At 35.0% G+C, this 27,578-nt stretch overlaps 2 protein-coding genes across 2 annotated transcripts; one reads left to right on the forward strand and one right to left on the reverse strand.

Annotated features, from left to right (window-relative positions):
* The first annotated feature begins 16,625 nt into the window (after positions 1-16,625).
* On the forward strand, positions 16,626-17,206 carry LOC142241452 (uncharacterized). Its single transcript, XM_075313223.1, has 2 exons — positions 16,626-16,829; positions 16,919-17,206. Exons 1-2 carry the CDS (start codon positions 16,763-16,765, stop codon positions 17,152-17,154), a joined length of 303 nt encoding a protein of 100 aa, XP_075169338.1. The 5' UTR covers positions 16,626-16,762; the 3' UTR covers positions 17,155-17,206.
* Positions 17,207-23,365: 6,159 nt separating this feature from the next.
* LOC142231098 (uncharacterized) lies at positions 23,366-24,093 on the reverse strand. The gene is made up of 2 exons (XM_075301720.1): positions 24,044-24,093; positions 23,366-23,963 (listed from the first exon to the last, which is right to left on the reverse strand). Exons 1-2 carry the CDS (start codon positions 24,091-24,093, stop codon positions 23,366-23,368), a joined length of 648 nt encoding a protein of 215 aa, XP_075157835.1.
* Between the last annotated feature and the right edge of the window lie 3,485 nt (positions 24,094-27,578).

Below are 27,578 nucleotides of genomic sequence, written 5' to 3' on the forward strand. Positions count from 1 at the left end.
GCGTGGATTCAAGTTTGCTCTTGAAACGACAGCATGCATACCCGAAGGGCAGGTCTACTGAGACCGCATTGCATGAACTAGTCAGCTTTATTGAAAGCTCACTATCTGTCAAAGAATACACAATCGTGGCGTTTCTAGACATCGAAGGGGCGTTCAATAATGTCCTTCCGAGCTCGATATTAAATGGACTGACAACTTTGAATGTTGATCCAGGTATATTTAGGCTGTTAGACGAACTTCTAACAAAGAGACGTATTTCAGCCACACTAGGGCAAGCAAACATACAAAGGTATGTGAACAGAGGCACTCTACAAGGAGGAGTTCTATCACCTCTTCTTTGGAATGTTGCTATAAACAACCTTCTGGTTTCCCTAGAAAAAGAAAGGATAAAAGTTGTGGCATACGCAGATGATGTGGCGCTAGCAGTCAGGGGAAAATTCCCATCCACAATCAGAGATATTATACAGAGAGCTCTCCGGATGACTGAGAAATGGGCGAAAGATAATGTTCTTGGTGTAAATCCAGCAAAGACAGAACTAGTCATGTACTGCAAAGATCGCAAAACTCCCACGGTTAGGCCCATTTCCTTAGGGGGTACTGAAATTCCCTTTGGTGAGTGTGCAAAATACCTTGGCGTTATTCTGGACAGGAAGCTGAACTTTAGGCTTAATATTGAAGAAAGAGTGAGGAAAAAACGGTAGCTTTGTACTCGTGCAAAAAGGCAATAGGACAAAAGTGGGGACTAAAACCGAAAATTGTGCATTGGCTATACACGGCAGTGGATAGACCTATAATGCTATATGGTGTTGTAGTTTGGTGGCCGGCACTTCAGCAGCTAACAAGTTTAGACAAAGTTCAGCGTATGGCGTGCTTGTGAATCTCAGGCGCATTCAGTAAGACAGGAACAAATTCCCTTCATGTCTTGCTGCATCTATTGCCTTTAGACATTTTGGCCAAACAGTCAGCTGCAACAACAGCTGTGCGGTTGCGCGAGCTATCGCTGTGGTCGGAAAAAATGTGCGGTCATACTTCGGTCCTCAAAGTAATGCCAGATGTGCCTAACGTAGTGGATTACACCCTGGCAAAACCACTTTTCGACAAAAAGTTTGAAACTCTAATTCCCAACAATGAGGCGTGGTGTACACAGACCCCGGGGAATAAAAGATATATAGATTTCTATACTGATGGCTCCAATTTGATAGGACAAGTGGGGTTCCGAGTATATTATAAAGATCTGGAAATTCGAATAGCGAAATGATTACCTAATAGTGTTTTGTAGTGTTTTTCAGGCTGAAATATCGGCAATAAGAGAGGTGGCGAATTGGCTGAGAAGTAATGTTCCAACAAATATTGGCATTAATATATACTCAGACAGTCAACCTGCAATAAAATCCTTGAACTCTGTGTTCCTTAACTCGAAAACGGCCATAGACTGCCGCAAATCTCTCAACGAGATGGCTGAGCAGTACAATATTCACCTAATATGGGTGCCTGGCCATAGGAACATAGCGGGGAACTGCGAAGCGGATGAGTTGGCAAGGCTAGGAACTACCTTACATATTCCAGGGGAACTAGAATCTGTTGGTATGCCTCTGGCACCTGCTCTTACTGCGTGAGAAGGCTGTTATGATGGCCCATATTCGAAATTTGCAAGGGTTGTAACGACACCAAGCAAATATGGCCCATTTAAACTTAAACCGCACACTAGATATGCTAGTGTTCTCAAGGCGTCAGATAGCACTCCTGATATCGGCTATAATGGGTCGCTGCCTGATAGGCGAATTTGCAAAAACTATAGGTGCAAAGTATAATGACTATTGTATAAGCTGTCATGATGTGGAGGAAAAGGAATCAATTAAACACCTCTTGTGTGAGTGTCCGGCTTTTTGTGTAAGGCGTAAGCGAATTTTAGGGGCATATAGCTTTAGATTACTGGCTGACCTGGAAAACGTTAACTTAAGCAGTTTGTTAATGTTTTTGGAGCAATCTGGTTGGTTCCACAAAAGTAAATAATAGAGAAGGTTCAGTGGTTAAGGCTGGAAGTGCCCATATGTAATAGGTACTTTTAGTTAAATGTGCCACTTTAACCTACCTACCATTGACTCAGGATCAGGAGGGTTTGCCGGTATCCATGCATGTGCTCTAGGTTTAGCCGGTATGTCTTTTGTTATCGACTAACTCCAAAGCGGCTCCTTCCCAAACTTCACCAATTAGCATCAATGCAGCTTTAAAGCAATCCATATACCTCTGGTCCGCAAAAGCTATTAACTTATATCGTCCTTTATACCATCCAGCATCTTGCCGTCGAGGACTTGGTCCCGGAAACTTTTTTTCGCACCTCTGAGTAGACACCAGACATCGCGTTCTCAATTTCCCCCCATTTTTGCCTTGGAATCATACCGTCCAATGCTCCTTTATTAATGATAGCCATCACAAGGCTGTCTTTTGCAACTAAGGCAAACGATCTTTGATCCCGTTTAGAGGATGGCAGCTCATCCGGTGATCGTTCCCTTTTCCAGCTTCAAGAATTCCTTGAGCCCATTTTAAGGAATCGCTTTGCTTAGCCGACAACGTACTTGGGTCGACTGATCCTAATTTCTTTAGGATAAACAAAGCATTTCTTCGTTCCTTGAGTCTCTTTCGAGTGGGATTGCCTCCTTTTGATGTCGGCACCTTAGAAAATGTTCGACTTGCCAAAGTGTCACCGCCAATCGACCCGTCTACAGGTCGACTAATTGGGCTTGACTCTTGAATTTAGCAACCCAGTGGATGACTTTGAATTTCGCTGCATGGTGGTTTATTATTTCCACCACACGGGAAATTCGTAATAAGTACTTATTAATGAAGTACTGCGCTATTAGAAAACACGTCCGTTCAGTTCGACGGTTGAATAAAGGCATACCCTAAAAGACCATCAATACTCCTTGGCACATCTAAATCTTCTGATTGTAGCACCTTTAAGAGGCCATTAACGGACCTTCGTTTAGGTCGAAAATCTTTACACCACTGTGCTAATTTCTCCTTAAGCGTTCGTTTCTGAAGTACAACTCTCATCAACCTCGTCTGAAATATCTTTAAAATCATTTGATTCTACACCTTCAAAATTTTTTCTTTCTTTTCTTTTTCTTATTTGCTTCTGTACATTCATTTTGAAGCATATCTGCATTTTGTGCTTCTTCACAGTTACCTCTTAACAACATTAAAATTCTTTCTTTTTTAACATGTCTTCTAAAAGTTCTCTTTTGCATATTGCCTTTTTAATACTTACTTTCAACAAAACAACTCAAACACTTTTACTATTCACAACAAAAAGCACAACTGATCTATAGCATACGCTTCAAGAGACTGAACACGTGGCTTTTGATTTATTTTTCCACTTATGTAACGGAGTCTTCGTTTTTTTTTCTCATCGTTTCGCAATCGGTTCTGTTATGATGCAAAACACAATTTAGTATACATTTCATTGTGTTAAAAAGGTCTCCTAAATACCTGATAAAAGATACGAGACGTATCTGAATTTATTTGCAGGGAAGGGCTATGCCTCCTGGAGCAAAGATTATAGGAGAGGAAGATGGGAGATTGGCTACTGAGCACATCAAACCATTTACCACATTAGTTTAATACTCGAACCAAACGCGTATACGACAAGTATTGACATAGCATTAAAATGCAAATAAAAAGAATTAAGTGCACGAAATAAATTTCCATAAAGGGGAAAATGTAATTTTGTTTTGTTGTTGCCTAAAATTTAACATTGTTTCATTAAGAAAATTCCATTTTTCATTAAAAAATAAAAACGAAAAGATTACAAACATGTATTAAACTAATCTGGTAAATGCAACATTTGGTATGACGCAAGCCAATGTCCCATCTTACTCTTCTATAATCTTTGTCCTGGAGTGCTTTAAAAAAAGTATTGACACACATGATAATATCATTAGTAAGGAGTGCTAAAACGAGGCATAATTTTGTGGAGTACTAACCCAATCCGCCGCTGGGAATTGGTGTTTTAACCCTTCGTTGCATGATTTAATTTGAGCAAGGATAAAATTTTTTTGGTATGTTAGAATTGTTGTATATAGAGTTATGATACCGTAAGCCAATTTTCGTTCGATTCTGATCTCTGGAGCAAAAGTTACGTAACATTGCATATATGCAATTTCATGCAGATAATCAATTTCTTTAGTCCACGTTGTTATCTCTATATATCACAGGTATAGGAGAAAAGTGATCAGATCAAACATGTCTTAAGTGAAAAATTTTATTGCTGGATGGGGAAAATGGAACATTTTTACTAAAAAAATTGTTTATCGCCAAACATAAAATGTTTGCCAAAATCAGATAGCATAGTTGCGTCAAACATGTTACATGTTCCCCATCGAAAACTAACACTTTACTTCTGAAACATGTTTGAGGTGATTATATTCCTTCTCGGGATGCAATATTAAAAGTCAAACTCTTGGGATTCTAAATAATTTCTGCCTTTTTTGATGCACAGAGTTCCCCAGTTTTGCATTTAACACAAAGGGAAGTGAACTTGGAGAACGCAATCCCATAGATGCGAGACGGTTTGGCGGGCTTCACCAAACTGTTCCACGTGGAACAGTGCAATGGTCGAAGGGGCGACGAAACTTCTAGGGGGTGACCCAATCAAGAACAAGTGTATACGGCCGTAAGTTCGGCCAGGCCGAAGCATATGTACCCTCCATCATGGATTGCGTAGAAACTTCATCTAAACACTGCCATCCACAATCGAATTACTTACGTTGCGGTAACGCTTGCCGGTGGCAAGGTATCTTAAAACCTCCTAACACCATCTTCTAAATTGTATGTAAGTCCATACGTGGTATATATTAAATCAAAAAAGATCGATCCAATACGTATATAATTCAGTTTGACAAAGTAGACATACAATTTTGACAAAATTTTCTACAGAAATAAAATTTTAACATAATTTTCTATAGAAATAATATTTTCACAAAATTTTCTATAGAAATAAAAATTTTGACAAAATTTTCAATAGAAATAAAATTTTGAAAATGATGAAAATTTTATTATGAACCGAATAAAATTTTAACAAAATTTTTTCTAGAAATAAAATTTTGACAAAATTTTCTATAGAAATAAAATTTTGACAAAATTTTCTACATAAATAAAATTTTGGTAGATTATTTTTGGCTCTAGTGGCAACCATGATTATGAACCGATATGGACCAAGTTTTGTGTGATTGGACCAATTTTGGTATGGTTCTTAGCGACCATATACTAACACCACGTGCCTAATTTGAACCGGATCGGGTGAATTTTGCTCCTCCAAGAGGCTCCGGAGGTCAAATCTGGAGAATGTTTTATATGGGGGCTATATATAATTATGGACGGATATGGACCAATTCTGGCACGGTTGTTAAAGATCATATACTAACACCATGTTCCAAATTACAACCGGATTGGATGAAATTTGCTTCTCTTGGAGACTTCGCAAGCCAAATCTGGGGATCGGTTTATATAGGGGCTATATATAATTATGAACCGATGTGGACCAATTTTTGCATGGTTGTTAGAGACCATATACCAATATCATGTACCCAATTTCAGCCGGATCGGATAAAATTTGCTTCTCTTTGAGGCTCCGCAACCCAAATCTGGGGATCGGTTTATATGGGCGCCATATATAATTATAGACCGATGTGGACCAATTTTTGCATGGTTGTTAGAGACCATATACCAACATCATGTACCAAATTTCAGCCGGATCGGATGAAATTTGCTTCTCTTTGAGGCTCCGCAAGCCAAATCTGGGGATCGGTTTATATGGGGGCTATATATAATTATGGACCGATGTGGACCAATTTTTGCATGGTTGTTAGAGACCATATACCAACATCACGTACCAAATTTCAGCCGGATCGGCTGAAATTTGCTTCTCTTTTAGGCTCCGCAACCCAAATCTGGGGATCGGTTTATATGGAGGCTATATATATATTATGGACCGATGTGGACCAATTTTTGCGTGGTTGTTAGAGACCATATACCAACACCATATACCAAATTTCAGCCATCATCGGATGAAATATGCTTCTGTTAGAGGCTCCACAAACCAAATCTGAGGGTCCCTTTATATGGGGGCTATACGTAAAAGTGGACCGATATGGCCCATTTTCAATACCATCCGACCTACATCGATAACAACTACTTGTGCCAAGTTTCAAGTCGATAGCTTGTTTCGTTCGGAAGTTAGCGTGATTTCAACAGACGGACGGACATGCTTAGATCGACTCAGAATTTCACCACGACCCAGAATATATATACTTTATGGGGTCTTAGAACAATATTTCGATGTGTTACAAACGGAATGACAAAGTTAATATACCCCCATCCTATGATGGAGGGTATAAAAAGGCTGGAGAACTACCATGCTTAAAGAAAAGAGGAACAGAATCGTCATAGCAATCATTACCGGATACCTAGAATTGGCACATCTGTGCCGAGTAAGAGCAGCGGATGATTGTGTATGCAGCCGTATTTTGATGAAAAAGAGACTTTGGAACTCTGTTTAAATTCAAATGCTACGCTTTTACAATATAAAGAAACCGCCATATCTTATATGAATCGGTATGATGGAACAAAGAAGTTGGAGCGTACCACAAACTGGTTTTGGTATATGCCAGCTTATATGATACACGGAAACCTGGACCCTCGTTTTTACTTAGGGTAGGTATAATGGCGAACCAAAACTTCATTTTCACTTAGACTTTTCAGTTAATTACGATACCACAGTATTGACCTTCTGTTTATCATTGAGTGCAGTTCGATTCAATATCAAGCTCTATAGCCGAGTTCGAACGGTCTTTCACCATGAGGAAGTTTTTAAACACCTAAAATTGTCACCAATATATTGACAGGAGATAGACCAGCGCAAAAAAAATTGAACCCTTTTATTCAATATATCACGATGATATACGTGTAACAATTACAACCCAGAAGCTTGTATGTTATACGATTCTCCAACGATGTAGGCCAAGGATCAAATCGAATCTTCTTCTACGACCTCAATTTATATCAAACTCGGTATTTAAATCTCCATCATCATCAAAATACTCGGTTTTATATTCATATTCGTCGCTAAGTGTCCTAGTAGTAAGAAAAATTGATTGAAAGCATGATATTGCACATATGCAATTATATGGCATATATGCAATGACAGTTCATATCGGCTCAAACGCATGAAATTGCAGATATGATATCATTCATTGTAGAGCTCTTGTAAATATAATTTGTATTATAAAACTATATACGTAGCGTTTAGAATAGAGTAAACTTTTCATTTTATATTTACATTAAAAAAAATTAAGAAAGTGTCATAATATTAAAACAAATAAGTTAATTTTTTTCGAGGTACTCAAAATGCTTATTTTAATTTCGCTTTATTTAAATGAAATTGTTACGATACTGGACAAAATCCTTATCAAATATAATCTACGGCTTCCAAAATGTGAATAACAAAAAAAAAAAATATGGTAAAATATGTAAAAGAATAGGAGCTAGACAGGCAAGAAACTAACATTGCATATATGCAATGTCATGCAACGAAGGGTTAAGATTGCAAATGTTGGTGTTTACTAAATACACTGGTCGGTTGCGGTAGATCGCAGCCGAACGAAATTTCGATAAATGAGATCTGTATCCCAGTATTAAATTTGCAGAGCCTACACTCAAAAAAAAAAGTTTGCTTCGATCCAACGATTTTGACCTTCCCTTAAGGATTTTGGTATTGATTCCGAGCGAAAGATGCAGCGTCTTTAAAATAAAGAAATTTTTTAGCTTTAAATCTAGGACCAATAAACGTAATATTAGGATACAGATCTCATTTATCATTCTCCTTTCGCGGTTTATTAATAAAGGTATTCACGTACAAAGTTTAAAAATCCAAATTATTACGGATACTTCAAAGTAAAAAATGTTTTCTTAATTCCAAAAAAACTTTAAACCAAAGACGCTAAATCCTCATAATAAGTATTAGCCTATATTTGAAGCGTTTTTATCTTAAATCTAAAGTTTCAATATTTCAGTTAATTTCAGGGATCCGGAGCGGTCCATTTTTTTCGCTCCGCTCCCGCTCCGGAGAAAAAACCGCTCCGCTCCGAGAAAAAAAATCGCTCTGCTCCGCTCCTCTTCGAGAAAATTATAGTACAAACATTGTATTATTTGTTCAATTGAGTTTTATTTTATTTAGAAAAATCGGGCGGTACATATATGGGAGCTATAGCTAAATCTGAACCGATTTCGATGATTTTTTGCACATATAGTTAGTGCTATAAAAGATTACATTTCGCCAACTTTGAGTAAGATCGGTTGATAAATAAGGGTTGTATGACCTAATTTGGCAAAATCGGGCGATACATATATATTGGACCTATATCTAAATCTTAACCGATTTCGATGAAATTTTCAGACTTAAAGGGTGATACAGAAGATTATTTTGTGCTAAATTTGACGACGATCGGTTAGTAAAAAAGTGCAACGTGACCCCATTTGTCGAAATCGGGCAATACATATATATGGGAGCTATATCTAAATTTGATCCGATTTCTTCCAAATTCAATAACGTTCGTCCTTGTGCCCAAAAAAACTCCCTGTACCAAATATCATCAAAATCGGTTAATAATTGCGACCGAAATCCTGTGAACAACAAATACATGGACAGACGGACGGATGGACGGACGGACACCAAGCGCTAGATCGACTCAGGAGGTGATTCTTAGTCGATCGGTATATATTTTATGGGGTCTAAAATCAATATTTCTTGTAGGCACATTTTTTGGCAGATCAAACTTATTATACCCTAACCAATATGTGGTTTAGGTTATAATGACTTTAAAACAATGTGTTGAAACATTTTATTAATTTTGAAAATTTGTTCAGAAATATTAAATCCATTTTGACTTCATTAAAACGAAATTTGCATTCATGTTAGGATACACATTTTTATGTCGAATCATTTAGCTACAAGGATAAACAGACTTCATTGAAAAGTTTAGAGACTTTTAGACAAGGAAAAACTTTTTTTCAGAGAAATACGTCTTCTATTCTAAGCAAAATTCGTATTTGAAGCATGTGAAGTATTTGGCCTCCCGACAATATTCTTTGCGGTGCACCATCTACTATTTAATATGTGATAGAAACCAAATTTATGAAAATGGACCAAAATGGACCAAATTCTGTTTGGTCTGACCATCGGACCAAATTTAAAAATTAGAAATCTTTTGGACCAATTTTGGTCCGATCGGACCAAAACGGCAACGCTGATTGGAATTGAAAGTCTATACACAGAGTAGAAGTAACTACTCTCCGAAAGTTTTTTTTTGTTTTGCAACAGACGTAGAGAAGAGGTTTTGTTATATTTGTAATGTGTGTGTATGTTTATGTTTGCAACAACCTCCATCGACATCAGTCCGTGGAATACCTACGAATATTCTTACTCAGATCTAGTGTTACCTAATTTCGCTTTTTTCCCCTTTATTGTATAATAAATGTATATGCGCACATTTTTCAACCAAAATTGAAACTATCCATAATTTTAATTAAATTTTCGAGAACTAATATCAGAAATAAGAGAATGCTAGGATATAGTAAAGGGTGATTCTTTTGAGGTTAGGATTTTCATGCATTAGTATTTGACAGATCACGTGGGATTTCAGACATGGTGTCAAAGAGAAAGATGCTCAGTATGCTTTGACATTTCATCATGAATAGACTTACTAACGAGCCACAACGTCGAATTTTCAGTGAATGGGCCCTAGAAAAGTTGGCAGAAAATCCGCTTTTTTATCGACAAATTTTGTTCAGCGATGAGGCTCATTTCTGGTTGAATGGCTACGTAAATAAGCAAAATTGCCGCATTTGGAGTGAAGAGCAACCAGAAGCCGTTCAAGAACTGCCCATGCATCCCGAAAAATGCACTGTTTGGTGTGGTTTGTACGCTGGTGGAATCATTGGACCGTATTTTTTCAAAGATGCTGTTGGACGCAACGTTACGGTGAATGGCGATCGCTATCGTTCGATGCTAACAAACTTTTTGTTGCCAAAAATGGAAGAACTGAACTTGGTTGACATGTGGTTTCAACAAGATGGCGCTACATGCCACACAGCTCGCGATTCTATGGCCATTTTGAGAGAAAACTTCGGAGAACAATTCATCTCAAGAAATGGACCGGTAAGTTGGCCACCAAGATCATGCGATTTGACGCCTTTAGACTATTTTTTGTGGGGATACGTCAAGTCTAAAGTCTACAGAAATAAGCCAGCAACTATTCCAGCTTTGGAAGACAACATTTCCGAAGAAATTCGGGCTATTCCGGCCGAAATGCTCGAAAAAGTTGCCACAAAATTGGACTTTCCGAATGGACCACCTAAGACGCAGCCGCGGTCAACATTTAAATGAAATTATCTTCAAAAAGTAAATGTCATGGACCAATCTAACGTTTCAAATAAAGAACCGATGAGATTTTGCAAATTTTATGCGTTTTTTTAAAAAAAAAAGTTATCAAGCTCTTAACAAATCACCCTTTACAATAGTAAAGCAAATATGAATGTCCTTACACTGAAAAAAGCATGCCCGTTTCCAAAGATTTTGTCTTTACCTTAACAGTTTGGGTATTAATTCCGAGCCAAAGAAGCGGAGAATACAAGTAAGGATACTTTAAAGACATAATTCTCTTTTAAATTTGGGGGTTATGTACTTGCTTCTAGGAAGCAAATGTTAATTTTTCATTTTTTTAGATTTTTCGTCAGTTGTTATCAAAATCCTTTAAAAACGAGTTAACGAGTTATTTTTTTTTTCCATATTAAGACTCGACTTCCAGTAGAAATTATGCTATGTTTCAAGTAAAAAGCGTCTTTAAAATAAAGTGTTGAAAAACATGTCTTATTTTTTAACGATTTTTTGAGATGCAAAAAGGAAACAAATTTAAAGACAATTTTATTAATTTTAAAGAATTTTTTTAATTATTAAAGTCACGTTGACCTTACCTCAAAAATTTTATCTTTCATGTTATGATACACATTTTTAAGTAAAATCACTTAATTATAAGGACAGTACAACTTCATTCAAAAGTTTATTGCCTTTTGGACAAGAAAAAATCTTTATTTTAGAGAAATGCGTCTTCCATGTTAAGCAAAATTTGCATTCTTATTCTAAGGACATGGAATCTTTGACTTCACGACAATATTTTTTTCAGTGTAGAAAACTAAAAAATTAAATATAAATAAGATCGTTTAATTGCATTTATTTGACGTTCATTACAACCATCTTTGTAGTAATACGGGATGAAATTGATCGAAAGTACTGTTGTTACTTTTACAACACATACTAGAGATATATTTTGACATTTGCCGTTTTTGAAAACAATTACTAAAAAAACACGTTGTGTTTTCCCCAATGTACGTACGTACAAAAATACATATCGTACATTTTAAACGTTTGCTCACACTACGCTAAGTACTAGCTAAATTTGAAATTACCTACACAGTGTAATTTCAAAGTTACACATTTCATTCAAGTAATATTTTATTCGGAGCGGAGCGGTTTTTCATTTGGAAACCGCTCCCGCTCCGCTCCGGATTTTAGAAATGCCGCTCCCGCTCCGCTCCCGCTCCGGCTAAAACAGGGCTTGCTCCGCTCCGCTCCGGATCCCTGGTTAATTTAAGGACAATTTCTTTAAATAAAAAATATGTTTCTTTACTTTAAGAAAAACTAGCCTTAGTTCAAAGACACTTTAAGGGAGGGACGCAATCTTACAAATTTTGTGTCCTAAATTTTATGAAAAAAAAAATGTTGAAGCAAAGATTATAAACTTTAATTCAATTAAAATTTAATTATTTTAAAGAAAATTGTCCTTAATATTTTGTAAATTTTGCATCCTAAAATTTAGGTTGCGTAATGTTTAATATCACGTCAATATTCTTTTTAGTGTAGATTTAAAACGAGAGAGCTCCAAATAAATTATTCTATATTAAAAGAGCGGCATCTTTGATTCAATACCCCCTTAACGAAAGGTCAAAAGCTTTCAACTTTTTCTGAGTGTATGCTCTCACAACGACATAAAACTGTTTTATACCAACAACTAGGGTTTCCATATGGATAATATTCAAAAGAGAACTTTCGCTTTAAAAAAAGAGAACATTTTAACTAAAAAAGAGTTTACAATAAAAAAAATCTTTATTAAATAATTAATAATTTTATTGATGTTAAAATTAAAACAATAATAGTTTCTAATGATAGAAACAACGAAATAAATATATAATAAAACAATAAAAAACAAAAAGAATCACATTTGCTTAAAAAATAAACAAAATAAATTCAAAAATACGCTGTCAAAAATAAAACACACATGTTCCTATGATCTCGCCCACAATTGACGACGACAACGTATTGGCGTATTTACGTCGTACGTTCAATTACATCTATTTCTAATTTTAACGCCGTACGTCGAAACGTCGCAATTGTGTTCCGGCCTTTAATTTGTCAACAGATTTAACCCAGTAAACAATTAGTGGCGAACAATTGTGGCGAATTCCTACTAAATAAATAAAATTCCATCAATCTAGGATTTTTCTTGAAATAGAGTACATAAAGAGCACTGTTGGACATAAAAATACGGCACCAAAAAAAGAGAGTGAACAAAAAGATACGAACACAAAAAGAGAACATGTTCTCTTTAAAAGAGATGTAATGGACAGCCTACCAACAACAACAAATGTAGAAGACAAATGGAAATATCACGATCAAAACAAACGCATAAAATAAAAGCAATGAAAAATATGTGGGTACAAAAACTGGAATTACTCAAAAAAAGCACAAAGGGCACTCCAATTTTTTGCCGTTTATACAAAACACGAAAAAAAAAACAAATTGGAACCCTATCGCGTCCTACACCGAAAGAATTCTCTTCGTTAATTTTACGAAGAATTCTTCATTAACTATTCTTCCTGAATTCTTCATTAAAATAACGAAATTTTCATTCATTTTCGTAAATTTTACGAAGAACATTTTACGAATATACGAAACTTCTACGAAACATTCTACATTAACTTTTCTTCGTAAAAAGTTCGTACTTTTAACGAAACTTTCTTCACATTTCATGAATTTTGTGAAGAAGTTTTTACGAATATTTTACGAAACATTCTGCGTTCAAATTTCTTCATAAAAAGTACGAAACATTTTCTTTGAAATAACGAAGAAGTTTCATTGAAGTTGTAAAATTTCCGTTCGCGGCATTAAATTGTCTTTTATAATGTGCTTGAGTGTATTCATTTATTCTATTTTTTTATGCAAGTCTATGTTACTTCTCATTTGGGTGATAGCGCGCTATGAATAAAAGTGAAGCAATAAAACTAAAACTTATTCAAAAACTTAAGATGTAAAGTAGTGATGTCATTTTTCACACTTGCAACTACAACCAAATGCACTTTCGACTATAATTTTTTTTCTAAAAGTTCGAAATTTTTCAGAAAAAAGTACGAAGATTCTTCATAAAAAGTACGAATTTTTTTCTTACAAACTACGAAAATTTTGGAAGAACTTTTCTTCGTAAAAAGTAAAAATTCTTTCGGTGTACAACTAACTGTTCAAGTTAATCTCAGAAACGCTGCTTCGAATACAAAGATATATAATAAGATTTCACCAGAAACGCTGTTTCGAATACAAAATGTCACCTTTTTCCTGATTTTTTTTTTTGCTCAAAGAGTCTGGAACTACCTGAGGTAAAAGGTCCATAACCGGTTTTTGCAAGATTTTATCTTTTTGACACGAAAAAAGCTAAGGAAAACGATTTAAATATATGTATATGGGAACATAAACCTTTATATATAGCACCCAACACATTGCACTATGGGCGGAAATCGCAAAACAGCGGCAAAAAGTCGAATTTTCAAAATGAAAAATTATTGGATGTTCCAATTGAAATTACTTTAGATCATCTTAGAAAGTACAAATCGAGAGTTAATTTAAAACTTGGCAACTCTGTTCAGGAGAAAAAAGCTGCCAATGTTTACCAAAATGTATGCAAGTTCCGTGTAATCAAGGAGAGCAAACATTGTAAAATTTCGTGCTTAATGTTTTTTTTTTTTCAATAAAAGTGAATAAAGAAAACTTTTAAATGTGGATTCTAAGAGGAGGATTAGTAGTTCAAAATGTTGTAAACACTTTAAAAAATATGTTTGTTTTTGAACTTGAATTTGTGGATTCAACAGTGATGCTTATATGTGAAAATTTTAGTACATAGGTATATTACCAAGGAGTTCTATTCCTTGAGTTGTTAACGATTGTTAATGAAAATCTTTGCTTATTATTGTTCATGAGAGAGTATACTTTTAAGCGCTGTAAAGTTTGCCTTGCAAAACTTGCCCATACTAAAAGAAATGTAAATGTAAATAGTGAAGATAAAAATAACGAATTATTCTCATTTTGGCTGAAAAACAAAAATGATAAAGATGCTATCACTCCTTTCTAGAAAAGTAAAATACCACATAAAACTGACCAAGAATTAAGCAAATTAATAATTTATTAAAACACGAATTATGTGTGAAAGCTACAAGAGAACCAAAATATGGGTCCTATGGCCAAAATTGGGATAATTGGGCAACACATATATATGGGAGTTATATCTAAATCTGAACCGATTTCGATGATTTTTTGCAGATATAGTTAGTACTTAAGAAGATTACATTCTACCCTTATTAATAAATAAGGGTTTTATAGTCAAATTCGGGAAAATCGGGCGATACATATATATGGGAGCTATATCTAAATCTGCATACTTTAAGGGTACTACAAAAAATTACTTTGTGTTAAATTTGAAGACAATCGGGTAGTAAATAAGCGCAGTATTATCTCATTTGACGAAATCGGGCGATACATACATATGGGGGTTACATCTAACCAATTTGATCCAATTATTTCCAAATTCAACATTGTTTGTCCTTTTACCAAGAAAACACGTTGTACCAAATTTTATAAAAATCGGTTAATAATTGCGACCGGCACGCTGCGAACAACAAATACAGACTGACGGAATTAGAATTAGATACCGAACAAAGTTATTTTGATGGTTAATATTTTTTAATCTTAATTAATAAAATTAATTTAGTAAAATGAAAACTTCTTTATACTATTTACATCAAGATCTGGAGATAAGGCTTTTTTAGTAAGGAAAATAAGCAAGTATAAATTAAACATATATGAGTATATTCTATAGTATTCCAAGTTGAATTACAAAACTTCGACCCCTCTATAGTAAAAAATTGTTGCCCCAAATTTTCGAAAATGTGAATCTACAAAGTGGTGCAGGGCACAATTTAGTCCTTACTTGTTTTTTATTGCAAAAGTAAAAAATTTGTAACGAAAAAAATTTTGTGGTGATGAAAATGTGAAAATTTCGTAGAAATTCAAAAAACTCTAAAACCGTTTTCGGTACACGCTTTCCAAACGTTTTTTTTTTCTTTGCGTCCAGTTCAGTTAAAATTTTCTGTAATTAACCTAAATTTTCTAACCAAAACTTCCTTCCTCGTTGGTTCACTAATTTTGAGTGTACTTTGGGTCATTCCCCTTTGAAATCATAATAAAATGTGCCCAAATATATAATTTTTGTCTGCTTTTATTGATTCATTTTTCATAAACTCAAATCTAGTATCCACCTTTATGGCGCCTCGGTTGCGGGTTCAACTTCCCACAAAGATCTTGCCTTTGCCCATCTAATTACAATTTCTAGATAGTTTCTCCTTATCTTATTCAGACATTATGTCTAAAAATTAAATACGTATAATTTTAATAATCTCGCCAAATGTTTTCGTCCGAAATTTTTATAGCGCTAAAGAAATTTTAATAACTTTTTACTCCAATTTTTTCCTTCAAAATATGAAGTTTTCTTAAACAATAGAATGCATTAATTTTATGCATTAATTTAAAAAAAGCTTTATTCAATAAAAATTATTAACTTATATATATCATATGTATCATTAAGTAAAATATTTTAGTAAAAATGTTCTAAAATAAACCTACCTTTTCTTTCATGGTGGGTTCATTTTTTAGAAACGGCAAGAAAAAACTTCTACAACGTAATACAAAATAGTTTCTCATTTTTATTAAGTCACTTATTTTAATATGTTTTACGCCCATTTTCATGAAGCTCCGTTAGTGCTACGTTAGCTAACGGACTTTTAAACCGTACTATAGGCATATCTGCCATCTTGCCTATATATTCCATAAGCAAGTTAGGAGTTTAATTGCTGAAAATTTTTCAGTTAAAGTTAACCGGAGAGAAGATATTTGCAATTTATTTTCTGTTAACTGGCAGTTAAAGCCTAACGGAGCTACATGAGAATGACCGTTAGTGAAAAAATTCGAAAACAAACATAGAATAGAATCATTGGTGGGTGTGTGAAGTTTTTGTTTGCTGCCAAAAACGATGCGTATTTAATACATTTTGTTGACTCCCAGTATTCAAACGTGATATCCAACATCTGTTCCAAAAACAGTTTGTTACCAAATAAAATTTTATAAAATAAAAACAGTATATATTTGTGTTTAACAAATAATAGCAAAATCAAAACAAATATTAATAGCAGACATAAGCTACTTTCTGAACATTTCTATTGACTAAGCTACAAAATTTTTCATATAAATACCAAGTAGAACTGCCCGATAACCATCGCAATCCAACTCGATACATCTGCACAACTTCTTGGAATTCATCAAATCGCAAATATGAAACTTTTCGGAGCAACTTTGGCCGCCGTATTGGGTTTGTCACAAGCCGCCACCATTACTCTGAGTAAGTTCCTACCAAATTTTGACAAGGTTTGCTTTTCTTAAGTTAGCACGAGATCAAACCCGCGAATTTCTGTTTGTGTTCTTTTTCAGCTCAGGGAACCACCTATCCAACTGGCACTGTGACCGTTCAACAATACCCACAACAAGTCACGTACCCACAACAAGTCACGTACCCACAACAAGTTACGTACCCACAACAAGTCACGTACCCACAACAAGTCGTGGTTTCTCATAAAGAACCAGGTGGTATCTTTAGTGCTGCTGGAAACGTGATTGGTGGTGCTTTCCACACTGCTGGTAAGGCAGTCGATTCGTTCTTTGGTTAAATTAAAATGCACTGAAACTGTAACCTTGCAATAAATAGTTTTCAAACTATAAGGACTAGACTGTATGATTTTCCATTTTTTACGTTTCTTTATGTGACCTTCAGTGCTCTGGTTTTGGAAAACAACACGTGTTCGAATCATGGTAGCGGAAATATTTTTTTGATTTTGTTTATAAATTCGTAACCATTACGTTTGTCACCACACCCTCAAAAAAAAATCGCTTCTCTAACATATGTCCCAAACATATTTTGCAGGCAGCACATATATTATTGGATACTGTCGAAACATTAATATGTTTGTTTTATGTGAACATATTATATGTTTGGAACCATTTTGAGCCCAAAATTATTATATGCTTGGAAGAATTTTCCCCAAAGAAGATTGTGCTCATTCCCTCATATAATTTTCACTTCCACGAAATTTTATAGTTCTTGGCACCTTTTTCTGTAATACAAATAATGTTGAAGAAATTATTCAATTTTATACATTTTTTAAATTTTACCTTTCGCCTGGACGGAGAATCGAACCGAGGACCATACAGTTTGTAAGCCAACACACTATCCACTGGGCTACGTAGCTGTTATAGTCACCAGTAGACAATTATCATTATAAGTTACATTTATATAGCATAGTTTGCAGCGCCCACGAGCCCATGCAAACATAATATTATTTAAAAGAAACATACATTTGTTGGCCACGTGGTGCAGTGGTTAGCATGTCTGCCTAGCATGCAAAGGGTCGTGGGTTCAATTCCTGCTCCGACCGAACCAATTTTTTTTTTTAATTTAGACATTTATACTATATTAAATTTTTATAATGAAACTTCGAAATGTGGGTTATTAAAGATTTACAGTCAGAAACAGTGCTTATATAAACGAAATGGCTTTTGGATAAAATATTATTTTTTATTGCAAAAATAACAATTTTATAACAAAAAACTGTTTTTGGTATAAAAGTTTGAAATTTTGGAAGAAAATCAAAAACTCTAACAAAAGAAGAGTATAAACATAACATACATAAATAATTTTATAATGTACACATAAATTTATTTAGGCGTTAACCGTTTTTTACTAGCATTTAACACCATTTTAAATGCATGTAAAACTTATCGAGTTTTGTACTTAATTTCATTTTTAAGGCCGTTAAAAAATGTGTGTCCATAATGCCAAAATGATAAACAAAACACTTGTCCGCACATGCATAAAATTCTCCTCTCAATGCGAAAACACATGCTGTTTTTTTTTTTTTTTTAAATCTCTATTCTCTTGGTTCCGAATGTCTATTCTCTTTACTCCGAATACTCATTCTAATATTCAAATTAAATAATATTTAGACTTAAGCATATCAAATTTTTGGCCTTATCATGAAGCAGTTTTCCGAAACAACATACAACCGTTTCACAGAAATTGTAAACATATATATGTTTACTCGAAATTTGTAAATTTATATATGTTCACATTCACACATATTATTTTTATGAAACATTCATGCCCCAAACATAATATATTCTAACGTATGAAAATATGTGTCCCAAACATTTAGTGTTAGTTTAGGAATATTAAATGTTTGCACTTAAATATATTGTGTTTAAAAATTGTGCCCGAAACACATTTTGTTTATATCGAAACATATGAAAAACATATTTTTCTAACAGTGCACATATGTGTTCATTCAATTTCATGAACGGATCATTGTGAAATGAACACGTAGTTTATGAATTTTTCCATGAGTGTGCACCTGACCAAATATTAGACCTTGTTTATACATTCAAGTAAGCAGCCATCTCAATTTATTTCGTCCTGTTGTGATAACTGATTTGTTTTGCCAATGTGTCACCAACACCAACTGAAAGTCTGTTTTGTTGTGTTAACAGATTTGATAGTTATAACTGATGATACTCCAATTTTATCAAATATTCTGCCATCATAGATTGCTGTGAGTTTTACGTAATTTTTTAAATCTTTTAGCTGCATTTTTAGGTGGAAGTTAGCTAGTATTAATACTACTCACTCTTTTCAATTTCTCCGAATTTTAGTACAATTTGTAGAGATGTCTTAACAGTTGTGATGACTCCCGAGGTTGTGATCCCAACAAAAAAAGTTTTTCTTTATTGTAACTACACAGAAAATTCTTTTACACTGAAAAAATATGGTCGTGAGGCCAAAAATTTCATGTCCTTAAAACAAGAATGCAAATTTTACTTAGCTTAGAAGACGAATTTCTCTAATATAATGTTTTTTTCTTTGTCCAAAAGTCGATCAACTTTTCAATGAACTCGTATCGTCCTTATAATTAAGTGATTTGACTTAAAAATATACATTAAAGAAAAAGTTTTTAAAATTATTGAAATTGTCTTTAAATTTGCCTTTTTGCATCTTGACTGCAAAGTAAAAAATCGTTCGAAAATAGACCATGTTTTTCAACACTTTATTTTAAAGACTTTTTTTACTTGAAATATAGCATAATTTCTACGGGAAGTCGAGTCTGAATTTGGAAAATAAAGTTGTCGTTAACTCGTTTTTAAAGGACTTTGATAGCATATGAAGAAAAAAAGGCTGACAAATTAAAATTTGCTTCCAAGAAGCCAGTACACAAAACCCAACTTTAAAAGTATTTTTACTTGTATTCTCCGCTTCTTTGGCTCTGAAACAATACCAAAGTTGTTAAAGTAAAGACAAAATCTTTGGAACCGGGCATGCTTTTTTAGTGTAATTAATTGTTTTTAATGGGGTTTTGTTTCTAATAGAAAAACAGAAAAATTGCGAAATTTTGAAATTATTTAAGGTAAAACATTTCAGAAGAGCGTTAGAATGCATCAGATCATAAAAAATTTTAACAAATATTTATTTTGAAAAATATCACAGAATTTTCTAATTCACATACAAAACACCGAATTCGGATCACACCTGAGGGAGTGATGCAAATTCAGTGCAACGGCAGTTGATATGGAGGACATTCGTCCTATGACAAGTCCATGTTATATTCATCGCTTCTGCGCCAATTTTGTATCACTTTCGGATCCAAAAAGAACATTTTCAGTACTTTTTTGGTATGGTTTTTTTTGCCGGGGATATCTAAATATATAGATCGTCTGCTTCATTATCATCTGTCAACATTTGCCTGGTGCCGGGACCAAAAAAAAAATATCCATGACCAATGCGTTAATCTTGCTGAAAATGATCGCGCGATTGTGAATGATCGAGAGGCAAGTCTTTTTGTGCCCAGGTGTTTGGATCAAAATATTCCGATATTTTAGGTCAAAAATACATATACGGCCGTAAGTTCAGCCAGGACGAAGCTTCGACTGAAGTCTGTCATCCACAATCGAATTATTTGGGTTGGGGTAACACTTGCCGATAGCAAGGTATCTTAAAACTTTCTAACACCGTCTTCTAAATTGCAAGGTAGTCCATACATGCTATATATTAAACTAACCTTGTGTAAATCAGTAACTAATCAAGCTCGAGGTCATTTCTTTGTTGTTTTTATAGTAATAATTTACTTTATTTTTTTCTTTCCGATATTTCGCAATTACTCGAATTGCATCTTCATTGGGATGTACACTACAAAAATAGATAAATATTTAACCATGTAAATATCACAGAACAGATTAATGTTAAAGAAAATAATTTTAGTTTAAATTAAATTAAATACGTATATAATAAAGTTTGACAAAATTTTCTATTGAAATAAAATTTTAAAATTTTGACAAAATAAAATTTTGACAACATTTTCTATAGAAATAAAATTTTGCCTAAATTTTCTATAGAAATAAAATTTGACAAAATTTTCTATAGGAATAAAAATTTGACAAAATTTTCTATAGAAATAAAATTTTGGTAGATTATTTTTGGCTCGAGTGGCAACCATGATTATGAACCGATATGGAGCAATTTTTGTGTGATTGGGGAACGGATATATATAACTATAAACTGATATAGACCAATTTTGGCATGGCTATTAGCGGCTATATACGAACACCACGTTGCAAATTTCAATCGGATCGGGGAATTAAATAAAATAATTTATCAATGAGGGGGGGAAAGCAAATAAAAACGCAATTAACTTTTGGTTTTTACAAAATAAATTAAAAATCAATTTATTGGCGTGGGTATTCGTACCTTCGGGTATTTGAGAGAGAGAGGGAGAGAGAGTAAGTAAGTGTGAATGTTTCGATAAGTTAAATGTCATTTTTTCAAATATCGTTATAAAGTGCAGTGTTGTATTTTACAATTCAATTTACAATTTAATTTACATTTAAACTTAAAACTAACAGGGTGTCAACCTAAATATCCCGCCCCTTGCAGGAATGCAACATAGGGGCAAGCAGGAGATAGGGGACAAAAGGCGAGAATTCATTTAACAATTCAATGGACATACAAATACAAAAACATTAAAAATTGATCTAATGAGCTCCAGCGTGGACGTGGATTACAATGGTCGCAGGACCACTGCTTGTAGTGGGGCTGACAGTTGAGGCACTGACCGGATTGTGCCCGCAGGAGCATCGTCCTCCGTCATTTCGTCGCGGATGTATTCCCGGATTTTTCGACGTCCTATTGGATGTATTATTGTGGCGACGAGCATTTGGCGAGTGCCTTTGGTGGGGGTCACGTCGTGTTTGTTGTTTGCTGGGTTTAGCCTTTCTCGTGGCCTTCCTGGAATTCTGGGGTGTGGTGCTCACCACAGCACTCCAAACACCTTTCGCGACTTTTGCAATTAATCCTTTTGTGGGATTCATCCAAAAAATTAAAGTAATAGCCGAATTGCATTACGGCTTTGCGCCGTTTCGCAGGGTCCATAGCTCGGAAAAGCGGGAATAAATTTCCATCATATGGTAGAATTTTGGGGAATCTCCCGTCATAGATGAGAGTAGGGGAACGCGTAAGTCTACCATTTGTCCACATAAATCCAACAGAATCTATAAACGGATTGAATCTTCAACAGAGGGCTCTTTCGAGATAACTGCGCATTGTTCTCCAGCGCTACATATTCAGGGAAATGACGACGCTGGCAGAGGACAACAAGACGACCTTTCACAAAGTTGATTTCACCCTGTTCCAAATTGTAGGATGAATGCGTCTGTGTCGATCCAAACTTCGGGTGAATTCGATGAAAGAACCTGAATACATATGCCAAAACTCTCAGGGCTCTGGATAAATCAGAGAAACTGGCCAAAATATCCTCAGGAGGGGATAATTGGTTCAAAATTGACTCGAATCGGTTTAGTCTCAAGATTCGTCATGATTCTAAACGTAGATTTTGGCCATTCGGAGCGAGGGCGACATAACCAAGCTGGACCTTTCCACCAAAGGTTATTCGTTAGAAGATCGCGCGCTGAAGAACCTCTCGAGGCTATATCAGCGGGATTATTGTGTGATAAGACATGATGCCAATTATTAGTAACCTATCTTAGTAGAGATGTTAGCTACTCGATTAGCAACAAACGTAGGCCAGTGGCACGGGGGCTTCTGAAGCCACGACAAAACTATTGTCGAATCAGTCCAATAGAATGTATAGTGAAGCCGCATATGCTTTCTCAGAAGCATCACAAAATGCATGAAGCTGAACTTCATGGTCTGGACTGAAACCAACCCATCGGGGGATCTCTATCCGTTCGATTTCACTATAGGCGTCTAAAAACGCAAACCATCTATTCAGAGTCATAGGTTTCAAACATTCGTCGCAATCTGTTTTGTCTTTCCAAATTTGTTGCATTATAATATTAGCAATTATAATCTTAGGGGCCAGCCAAACAGCTGGGTCAAACAATTTAGCAATCTCAGACGGAAGATCTAGTAGGGGCTGAAACCAGCTTGAAAAATAAAACATCTTTTCCAGCGTTCCAACGTAAACACAGAGTCTTGGCGATACACTCATTGGAAATATTCAAAAAGTCATTATCCAATAAAAATTCGGGGGGGGTAAATCTAACAAAAGGCCTTGCACATTAGAAGTCCATTTTCGTAGATTAAACCCAGCAGAACCTAGAACTTCTATAAGTTCAATACGGCTCTTCATGGCATCATCTAAACTGTGAGCTCCTGTCAAAATGTCATCGACATACATCTGCGAACGTATTATCTCCGCAGCAGTCGGGAGCTCACCCTCAACGTCATCAGCCAGTTTAAGTAGGGTCCGAATAGCTAAATATGGCGAACAGTTCACACCAAATGTGACCGTCTTCAATTCGAAATTTCGAATCACATCATCAGGGGGCTAAACGGAAAACAATTCGCTGATATGACGCTTGATCGGGGTGAATCAGAATTTGTCTATACATCTTCTCGATGTCAGCATTGAAGACAAATCTAAATAATCTCCATCGGAGAATCAAAACATTTAGATTTGCTTGTAGAACGGGTCCAGTATACAATAAGTTATTAAGACTAACGCCATTAGAAGTTGGACTGGAAGCATTAAATACCACACGTAATTTAGTGGTGGCGCTGTCAGGCTTGAAAACAGCGTGATGGGGTAAATAATACACAGTATCAGACGAATTTTCCTTATTCTCATCAACCATGATCATATGTCCCAAATCAGCGTACTCTTGTAGTACCCTGTCATACTGAATCTTCAGATCGGGATTTCTCATTAACCGCGCCTCATTTCGCTTAAATTGAGAAATGGCATTATTTTGGGACAAACCAAGTTGCAAATCGTTGGGGTATTCACGCTTAAAAGGCTGTGAAACAACATATCGACCATTATCATTACGATAAGTCCCTCGAAGGTATAATTCTTCACACCATCTACCCTCTTCTGACATAGTGCATACTTTCGGTATATCTTCGATTTCCCAAAACCTAGCAAGTAAAATGATATCACCGACTGTAGGGACTTGGTTTGGGTGACTTTGGCAGTCACGATCCAACCGAAAACTGACTTCTGAGCAATAAGATCATCATTAGGGTGCTTATGAACATCGGTATGCATTATCCGAGCATATATGTCACCACCCAGTAAAAGGTTCATATGAGAACATTTTAGATCACACATCGTGATCTCACATCGCAGATTTACAATCTAATAGCTGCGACAATGAATAAGTTGGCAAACGACCAGTCAACTTGTCAACAACATACGCATCTGTCGACAGCTCAAAAGTTAGGTCAATAGGGGAGCACAATGAGATCCTACAAACATTAGTAGACTTCGCCGATATCGTGCCGTTTAGGCCAATAATATTCGCAGAAGTAACTGGGAATATCGGCAAAGCAAGTTTCTTTTGCAACTTTCGTGAAATGAAAGTTGCTTGCGAGGCAGAATCGAACAATGCTCTAGCCGAACACTTTACGCCATGATAACACAATTCTACCACAAAAGTTCCCAAAAGAACTGTAGAAAACGGTGATGTTTCCATAGCAATTGCAAAAGTTTGCAACGAACGGGCAGCCTCTGATGTAGAAGGAACATCGTCGGAAGCTGATCGGGCTGGATTTCCCATATTGCGGATCATTCCAGGTCGTGAGCACGAATCTCGACTTACTTATGTTGAAGATTCCCTTCTATGCAAGTGAGAATGATGTCTTTGTTTGCAGAAGAAACATATATTCGAGCTCTTACAATTGCTAAAAGTGTGCGATGATGCCAGACAATTTGTGCAACATTTAAGTCGTTTGACGGTTTCCAATCGATTTTTAACTGACATTCGAAGAAATTCTTCGCATAATCGAAGGGGATGCGATTCGGAACAACGAGGACATTTCTGCTGAGGATTAGATGGTACAGTCGTAGAGAAGCTCTTAAAACGTCTGTTACTATTACTATTAGTACATGACTTTCGCTTTGGGCTAGTAGTTTTTTTAACATAACTTGGACCAGATGTCGAAATATTATGGGCGCCTTTAATGTCAAAGACGGACTCAAGAGTCTGATACCGAGCAGTCAAAAACTTATCCATTGTTTCCCATTTAGGTAGGTCAGAACTCGACCCTTGAGATTGCTCCCAATGTTCTAGGGAAACTTCAGGAAGACGGGTGGAACATATTAAAACAAATTCTTGATATCAGACATTATCACTTTCGATAAAATTCAAATTTCGAGTAAAAATAATTAATTCGGAATAAACAACGGGGTTGTAGAACACAATCCCAACAACAAACGTAAATGGGATTCAAAAAATTCAAAAAAGTGACGAAATTTATTTATTATTGGCGATAAACGAATATTTAATGTTTTTGAATATTTTTCATAAATTAAAAAATATTCCAATTTTGGTCTTACCAACACCACTGTGCAACAAAACTACGTATTAGTATATGATACAATGTGCAAGAATCAAAAATATTTCAAACGGGCGCAACTACGGGGTTAGTTCGATATCACTATTGTTTATTATACGAAACAGTCACAATTGCCGTTGACTTGCAATATTTTTCAATAATTAATCAATTAAAATAATTAATTTTAATATTTATTTTTCAATGTAAAATAATTTTCAAAATTATTTAATGAACAGCTTTTGTCCCTATCGTGCCCACTGTGCAATGTTCAGTTACAACCAGAGAATGAAGCCGACCCATTTTTGTCGGCGGCGGCTGACACTAAAGTTTTACCTCTGGCGGCGGCGGCTTGACGGCTAAGCCGATATAAATTTGTCCATTCGGCGGCGCACAATCATCCATTATAAAATAAATTTGAAGTTATTCGAATGGTAATGAGATTAGTTGTTCAACCAATCTTACAATCAAATTTACATTTAGTTAAAATTTTCTGAGCTAAAAATTTGCAAAAATGTTATAGCAGTTTGAAATTGATTGATTGTGGATGGAAGGTTCAACATTTTGGAAAAAATACTACAATTATTACTATATTTTTCTGATTTAAATCGATATTTTTGATTAATTGGCGGCTTAATTTGAGTCGAGATGAGTCGACATATTCGGCGGCGACGTCGACTGGCAAAAAATGGTTGGCGGCGACTGAAATCAGCGGCGCGACTCGGCGGATTCATTCTCTGGTTACAATTCACTCGAACATTCAATGCAACATGTAGTACAATTGAATGCAACACACACACGTATGTACGTATAACAGTCAACCCTGCAAACATTTTCGATCGCAAATGAGTCTTCTTTGAATCATTTTGATGTTCAAAACGATTGCGGAAGAGCGAATCTGAGAGTCATTTATGCGTCCCCCGTATAAAGTAGTTGTGTCTCAAAATGATTCTTTTCCTTGAGTTATAAATGAGTCTTTCAGATTAGTAAAAAAAGTCATTTGAAAGAAGTATAATATGATAAATCTACTTACTCATATATGAATCAATCGATTTATGGCTTTATTGTTGATATACAAATTCAGGTACTTAAAGAACTAATAATACCTATCCTTAAATATATAATAAAAAAAAACATAAAAACAACAAACCAATTCTAGTTATTTTACTTATTTTATAAAAATGTATGAAACAAAAGCCTAAAAATTAATTCATTAAATCTGCAATAAAGATATAGCAATAGTAATAAAAACACTAAATTACAATAAAGACAGAAAATCAAAATTGTCATTTTAATTCAATAAAAACCCTGTTGCCACGATTTTTGAATCCAAAATGATTATTATAAGCTTCCACATTTTTGCAAAATATTTGGTACCGTTATCCTCAACGGTTCATATTTTGTCCACTAATATTTTGTTGTTATCTTTGTCTTGTTTACTTATAAAAGCGAAAAGCAAAAAGAGTTATAAATGACTCTCCCCACATTCGTAATTTAAGAGTTAAGTAAAAGAGTTTTATATTACCCAGTAAAATAGTTTAATATTAACAACATAAGAATAGAGTAAAAAATGGATAATAATCGAATCTTTCTGATGATTTAAATTAAACGGTTATAAATAACCATTGGTTAGACTAATATATGGCTAAAATTTGAATCTTCCCCTCGATTAAACATTTTTGCATCTTCCAAAAGAGTAAGTTAACACTCTTTTTTGCAAACACTCATTTTGGATGTTTGAAAATGTTGGCAGGGAACCACACTACTTGATTAGAGAGACGGGAGTGGGGGTAATAATGCAAGCTGTTGTTTTCGTTTGGTTGTTAGAAACAAGGCGGGAAATTAAATAAAATAATTTATCAATGAGGGGGGAAAGCAAATAAAAACGAATTAACTTTTGGTTTTTACAAAATAAATTAAAAATCAATTTATTGGCGGGGGTATTCGTACCTTCGGGCATTTGATAGAGAGAGAGAGAGTAAGTGTGAATGTTTCGATAATTTTTGCATGGTTGTTAGAGACCATATAGTTATATGCTTACACAATGTACCGAATTTCAGCCAGATCGGATGAAATATGCTACTCTTACAGGCTCCGCAAGCCAAATCTGGGGGTCCGTTTATATGGGGGCTATACGTAAAAGTGGACCGATATGTGCCATTTGCAATACCATCCGACCTACATCAATAACAACTACTT

This window comes from Haematobia irritans, chromosome 1, assembly GCF_050003625.1.
Source record: "Haematobia irritans isolate KBUSLIRL chromosome 1, ASM5000362v1, whole genome shotgun sequence".
Taxonomy (NCBI): domain Eukaryota; kingdom Metazoa; phylum Arthropoda; class Insecta; order Diptera; family Muscidae; genus Haematobia; species Haematobia irritans.

Bases quoted from the DNA above. Each gene is read 5' to 3' on its own strand.
- LOC142241452 (XM_075313223.1), top strand. From the start codon at position 16,763: ATGAAACTTTTCGGAGCAACTTTGGCCGCCGTATTGGGTTTGTCACAA. The intron at 16,830-16,918 runs GTAAGTTCCTAC...GTTCTTTTTCAG, and splicing joins AGCCGCCACCATTACTCTGA to CTCAGGGAACCACCTATCCA.
- LOC142231098 (XM_075301720.1), bottom strand. From the start codon at position 24,093: ATGCATACCGATGTTCATAAGCACCCTAATGATGATCTTATTGCTCAG. The intron at 23,964-24,043 runs GTCAGTTTTCGG...TTTACTTGCTAG, and splicing joins GATGATCTTATTGCTCAGAA to GTTTTGGGAAATCGAAGATA.